A 6,073-nucleotide genomic window follows, 5' to 3' on the forward strand; every position below is an offset into this window, starting at 1 on the left:
AGCATGAGGTGGAATGTAAGCCTCCCAGGACAGCGGCTCGACTCCTGGACAAGGTAATGTTAATTATTAATAAGAAACAAAGTAAATTCATATTCATTACAATATAAATACTCTGTCACATAGAGGTTTTAGGTACACAAATTTTTGAAAAATGTTTGAAGCATTTCTTTAGTTTTAAGATGTCAGTTCTGCTTGCTCTACATCAGAAGAGCTTTTGGTCAAATGTGTATCACCATTCTCTGAGTTTACATGTATACTGAGCAATTTTTTTAACAAGACAGTAAAAAGAAAACTCAGGCCTTCTATCATGGTAGGATGTTTTAACTTGAAATATTTTGACAATCTCAAATGAAACTGGCTTTCGAAAACTAAAGATTTCTGAAAGTATTGGTATGTGTAGCTGATGATGATTAAGGATATGGGCCTGACTGTAATGATTACAACTTACTTTTCTGAAGCTTCACTACTACAATTATGTTTTATGTTGTATCGTTTATAATTTGCAGAGTTCAAAACTGTACAGAATCTTTAAAGGTTTTTGAACCCTTAGATACATTCCGTAACTATTACTGTTAAATGGTACAATTCTCTATTTCATAAATGTTTCCAGTTTTTAGGTCACCTGAGTCACTCAGGTGACCTATTGCTATCCGTTTTCGTCCGTCGTCGTCTGTCGTGTATCGTGTGTTAACATTTGAACATTTTCAGCTTCTTCTCTGAAACCACTGAACCAATTTCAACCAAATTTGGTATACAGCATCTATGGATAAAGGGGAAAGAAAATTGTGAATTTCATTGTCCCCGCCCCCCTGGGGCCTGAGGGGTGGGGCCAAAATCACTAAAATTAGTGCAATCTTTAAAAATCTTCTTCTTTACTCCTGGACATCAAGCAGGCTAACTGTTGACATGAATGTAATGAGCATTGAGTCTTCTACCAAAATTGTGAAATTCATGGCCCCAGGGTCAGGGGTTCTAGTGCTAGGGCGGGGCTAAATAGGTTATATAGTGAAAATGCATTATTTCTTTAAAAATCTTCTTCTCTGCTCCTGGGTATTAAATAAACTAACTAAGTACATAGTTATGATGAGAAAGAATGCCTCTTCCAAAATTGTGAATTTCTTGGCCCCAGGGTCAGGGGTTCTGGTGTTAGGGCGGGGCTCTATTGATTATATAGTGAAAATGCATTGAATCTATGAAAATCTTCTTCTCTGCTCTGGGGTATTAAATAAACTAGCTAAGTACATAGTTATGATGAGCAAGAGTGCCTCTTTCAAATATGTGAATTTCATGGCCCCAGAGTCAGGGGTTCTGGTGTTAGGGCGGGGCTCTATTGATTATATAGTGAAAATGCATTGAATCTCTGAAAATCTTCTTCTCTGCTCTGGAGTATTATATAAACTAACTATTAAGTACATAGTTATGATGAACAAGAGTGCCTCTTTCAAATTTGTGAATTTCATGGCCCCAGGGTCAGGGGTTCTAGTGTTAGGGCGGGGCTCTATTGATTATATAGTGAAAATGCATTGAATCTCTGAAAATCTTCTTCTCTGCTCTGGGGTATTAAATAAACTAGCTAAGTACATAGTTATGATGAGCAAGAGTGCCTCTTTCAAATATGTGAATTTCATGGCCCCAGAGTCAGGGGTTCTGGTGTTAGGGCGGGGCTCTATTGATTATATAGTGAAAATGCATTGAATCTCTGAGTATTATATAAACTAACTATTAAGTACATAGTTATGATGAACAAGAGTGCCTCTTTCAAATTTGTGAATTCATGGCCCCAGGGTCAGAGGTCCTGGTGTTAGGGTGGGGCTCTATTGATTATATAGTGAAAATGCATTAAATCTCTGAAAATCTTCTTCTCTGCTCCTGGATATTAAATAAACTAACTAAGTACATAGTTATGATGAGCAAGAGTGTCTCTTCCAAATTTGTGAATTTCTTGGCCCCAGGGTCAGGGGTTCTAGTGCTAGGGTGGGGCTATATAGATTATTCAGTGAAAATGCATTATTTTTAAAAAAAATTTCTCCTCTGACCCTGTGTATTAAATAAACTAACTAAGTACATAGTTATAATGAGCAATAGTGCCTCTTCCAAATATGTTAATTTCATGGCCTCTATGTCAGGGGTTTAGCTATTTGGTGTAAGGAGAGGAGGGCTCTACATTACATTAATTCTTTGAAAATCTTTTCCTTTGCTCTTGGGTATTATGCCAATGATCTAAGTATATATATATATTTATGATAAGGAAAGGTGCATCTAGCAAAATGGTTATTTTTTATGTCCCCTGGGTCAGGGGGGGGGGGGGGGGGGGGGGGGGGGGATAGTCTGAAAATAAATGAATGCTTTGAAATCTACTCATTAGTATTAATCAACCATATTTGATGAAATAACATTTATGATGATAAAATTTTGAAATATGTGGCCCCAGGGTCTGTGGTTCCTGTGGGGTGGGGTGCACAATTGCATGGTTTAGAATGGAAGTGCATTTTTCTCTTAGTTACTCTGATCTACTTATGGGTGTTAAGTGACTATCTAGTAAGCATTGCTAAGTGTATAATTATGATAAGCAATAGTGCCTCTTTCAAAATCGTGATTTTCATGGCCTCTGGTTTAAAACACAAACTAAATTCAATTGTTGGAAAGTTGTTACATGATACTCAGGTGACCTATAAGGCCCGTGGGCCTCTTGTTATTTTTATGCCACATTTACCAATGTTATGCCCTGTTCACACGGACAGTTTAATTCGAATTAAACGTAAAGTTACTGTGAATTAGCTTCACTAGCGTTCACACGGAGAATTTAATGCGAATTAGTTTAATTCGAATTAATTTAATTCGCATTAGTTTACTTCGCATTAGCTCCGTGTGAACGCTAAGCGAAGCTAATTCGAATTAAATTTTGACGCATGCATGAGGCCAGAATTAAGTCACAGGACACGTGTTGGTGGTTATATATAGGTATTTGTGCTATATTTGGTTCAAAAATTGAGGGAAAGTATGCTAATCACTAAAATCAATGAATACCTGTAGCCACTACATGATGTATCAAAGGATGGCTCTGCATACATGACGTGATTTACAAATGACGTCACAATAGACTTACTGACGCCTGACTGTAGAAGAAAAATTTTAATTTGCATTAGTTTACTTGGCATTAGCTGTCGTTTGAACGCAATTTACTTCGCATTAATTTACTGCGAATTAAACTCGTTGTGTGAACAGGGTATAAGTTGGCATATGCACCACTTGGACTACAGCATGGACAAATATGTTTATATACTGTACATGTATTACATTAAGGATAAATAATACACTAATCCTTTTGAAAACTTTTGAAGCTTGTAGGAGAATTCATTGAAGAAGAATGTGTAAACCCCACATACATTATTGATCATCCCCAAGTCATGAGTCCCCTGGCAAAATGGTGAGTCTATGGATTAGAAAGATTTAACAATCTGTTAGCAGTTATACAGAATATTTTACACTTATGAAAAAAGAAAACTGTATCTGATTTGATTATATTTGTTATTTTGTCATGTTTCTAGGCATAGATCTATACCAGGATTGACAGAGAGATTTGAGCTGTTTGTGTGTAAGAAGGAGATTTGTAATGCCTACACTGAGTTAAATGACCCAGTAGTTCAGCGGGAGAGATTTGAACAACAGGCAAAGGTGTGAAATTTTGAAATATAGATGTGCATTATAGATAGTTACAGTAATATTAAAGTGTATTGCATCATTGTGTCAAAGTATTCTCAGTTTAATAAGTAATGAATCCTTGGTACATAGGTTTTAGGTGGTGGACTCGTTTACAAAATCTTTGTCACATTTACCCTTAAGGATCCTCTTTACACTGCTATCTTGTACTCAGTACACAGTTCTAAAACCATTATTTTCATGGGTTCAGATGTACAAAAACAAGGGGAAAACCACATAACAGTATAACATTAGTCAGTTCCTACATTTGTTAATACTTTTGGTTTGGTTTGTACATATTTTATTGTATAAATAATGTACAAATGGTTTGAACACAAGTTCTAAAAACTTACAAGGTTCTCACCCCCTTTTGTAAATTCTATATACAAGATATTGCTCCTTACAAATTTACAATAATGTGTGTGGTGTTTCAGGACAAAGCAGCAGGAGATGATGAAGCAATGTTTGTAGATGATAACTTCTGTACGTCACTGGGAGATGGTCTGTCCCCCACAGCAGGATGGGGATGGGGATAGACAGACTGACCATGTTCCTCACCGATTCTTACAGCATAAAGGTACATTCAAAAAAACCTAAAGGTGTATTAATGGCATAAAAGTGCATTACAGCATAAAGGAATATTTCAGCATAAAGGTATATATCAGCAGAAAAGTATATATTTCAGCATAAAGGTGCATTACATCATAAAGGTGTAATACTGCCTAAAGATGTGTTAACAGCATAAAGGTATATTAGAGATGCATGGGTGCGTATCATTACCGCTACATTTTCAAAATTTTCATTACCGCTACATAGTCATTACCGCTACAAAAAACCTTACGTTACCCCTACATAAAAAAGTATACATTACCGCTACATTGCTCTTTCTTTAGCCAGCCACTTATGGGTGTACAGTACAACCTATACATGTACATGCATAAGACCCGTTCCTCCTGCTCACCACGGGGAGGTGAAAGTAGGACTTTGAACAGGATGGATTTTTTAAAATTAAAATCAACAAATAATTCGTCGAGGTCTGTTTTGCAGCTGCTTTTGCAACTCTTTTCAACGCAACTCCACAATTTTGAGTTTTTGAAAGTCTTATTTTTTTCTAAATTTATAAAAAAAATCGTATTATATAAGTAAGCAGGCATTCCTCGATTTGTAACAAACTTCTCAATGGTGGCCAATGACGCTAAATAATTAAATTTCGACTGCAGAGTTATTTATATACATGTATATGTGTACTCATTCTGATTAGATAGTGAGTGAATTCTGTTGATTCATAGAAACTCATGTAAACCGAACTATACCTGACTAAATTGATATGTAGCGGTAATGAGTTGTTTTTGGCTGATTCAGTATGTAGCTGTAATGAGTTGTTTCTTGCCGGAAAAATGTAGCGATAATACGTATTGGTCGAAAATCTGACAAAATGTAGCGGTAATGAGTGGAAATTTTTGGCAATGTAGCGGTAATGTTGACCTCCCAGATGCATATAGGAAATTGTGAACTTGAGACAATTCCTTCAGCTCAGTTGTAAAGAAATTTAAGTTAGAATGTCTCCTTCATGTAGCTTCAAACTTTGGCAGAAATGCCTGTAAGAAATGTTCCATTATAATAGAATGGGACAGAGATCAAACTAGGCTATGAGGATAATTAATGTTCAGGTATGGTCATAGTTATTAGGGCCCCGCTATCCCTCCATCCATGATAAAGTTTTGTAATTCGCTTATTAACCTTAAGGTAAAACTCACCTGTCTTCATAATAATTTTTACACCCTGGACCTGTGTTCTAAGGAGAATGATAAGTTTTTCATCTGATTGTGTTTAAATGCTTGATACTGATACAAACTTTAAATATTTCAATTTTTGTACAAATTTAATATTTAATTTGTGGACCTTTTCGTGAAGATTTTTTTGTTTAATGCTTTTGTATTGATACTTACAATTGTTAATTTGCAGGAGGTGCTGCTTTTCCCTGCCATGAAGCCTGACATCACTAAAAAATCAGGAGACGACCAGGACAAACAGAACCCAGGGCCTACCAGCTGACCAGGCTAAAAATAGAACAGACTCAGCTGGGAGATCTGTCTTCAAAGACTTGATAGTTTTATCTATTTATTTGTGTCATTGCACTGTGCAGATCTTTGGTGTACTTTGTTACATAAAAACAGTTGTAAAGGACAGATTGTTTTTGATTTTTGTTTGCTTACTGTCTGCATGTAGAGAAATTGGAGGGTTGTTGCATAGATAACAAAAAGATAGAGATTACGTTTTTTTAAAACTCAGTAGCACCTGCAAAGTAAGCAGTTCCTTATTTAAGCAGTAATTGAATATGAATTAGTGCATCGTTGTCTGTGCCAAAGCCGCT

At 36.0% G+C, this 6,073-nt stretch overlaps 1 protein-coding gene across 1 annotated transcript; it reads left to right on the top strand.

Annotated features, from left to right (window-relative positions):
* The first annotated feature begins 6 nt into the window (after nucleotides 1-6).
* On the top strand, nucleotides 7-5,886 carry LOC134240935 (lysine--tRNA ligase-like). The gene is made up of 5 exons (XM_062723047.1): nucleotides 7-53; nucleotides 3,342-3,427; nucleotides 3,549-3,675; nucleotides 4,134-4,276; nucleotides 5,665-5,886. The coding sequence occupies exons 2-4, from the start codon at nucleotides 3,408-3,410 to the stop codon at nucleotides 4,233-4,235; spliced, it is 249 nt and encodes an 82-aa protein (XP_062579031.1). The 5' UTR covers nucleotides 7-53; nucleotides 3,342-3,407; the 3' UTR covers nucleotides 4,236-4,276; nucleotides 5,665-5,886.
* Nucleotides 5,887-6,073: the final 187 nt, after the last annotated feature.

The sequence above is a fragment of the Saccostrea cucullata genome, unplaced genomic scaffold (assembly GCF_032062105.1).
Source record: "Saccostrea cucullata isolate Sc308-1 unplaced genomic scaffold, CSIRO_AGI_Scuc_v1 ctg22375, whole genome shotgun sequence".
NCBI classification, from domain to species: Eukaryota; Metazoa; Mollusca; class Bivalvia; order Ostreida; family Ostreidae; genus Saccostrea; species Saccostrea cuccullata.

Excerpts from the sequence above, each read along its gene's own strand:
- LOC134240935 (XM_062723047.1), top strand. The coding sequence starts at position 3,408 with ATGAGTCCCCTGGCAAAATG. Across the intron at positions 3,428-3,548 it reads ATGAGTCCCCTGGCAAAATG|GCATAGATCTATACCAGGAT; the intron begins GTGAGTCTATGG and ends TCATGTTTCTAG. Across the intron at positions 3,676-4,133 it reads GATTTGAACAACAGGCAAAG|GACAAAGCAGCAGGAGATGA; the intron begins GTGTGAAATTTT and ends GTGGTGTTTCAG.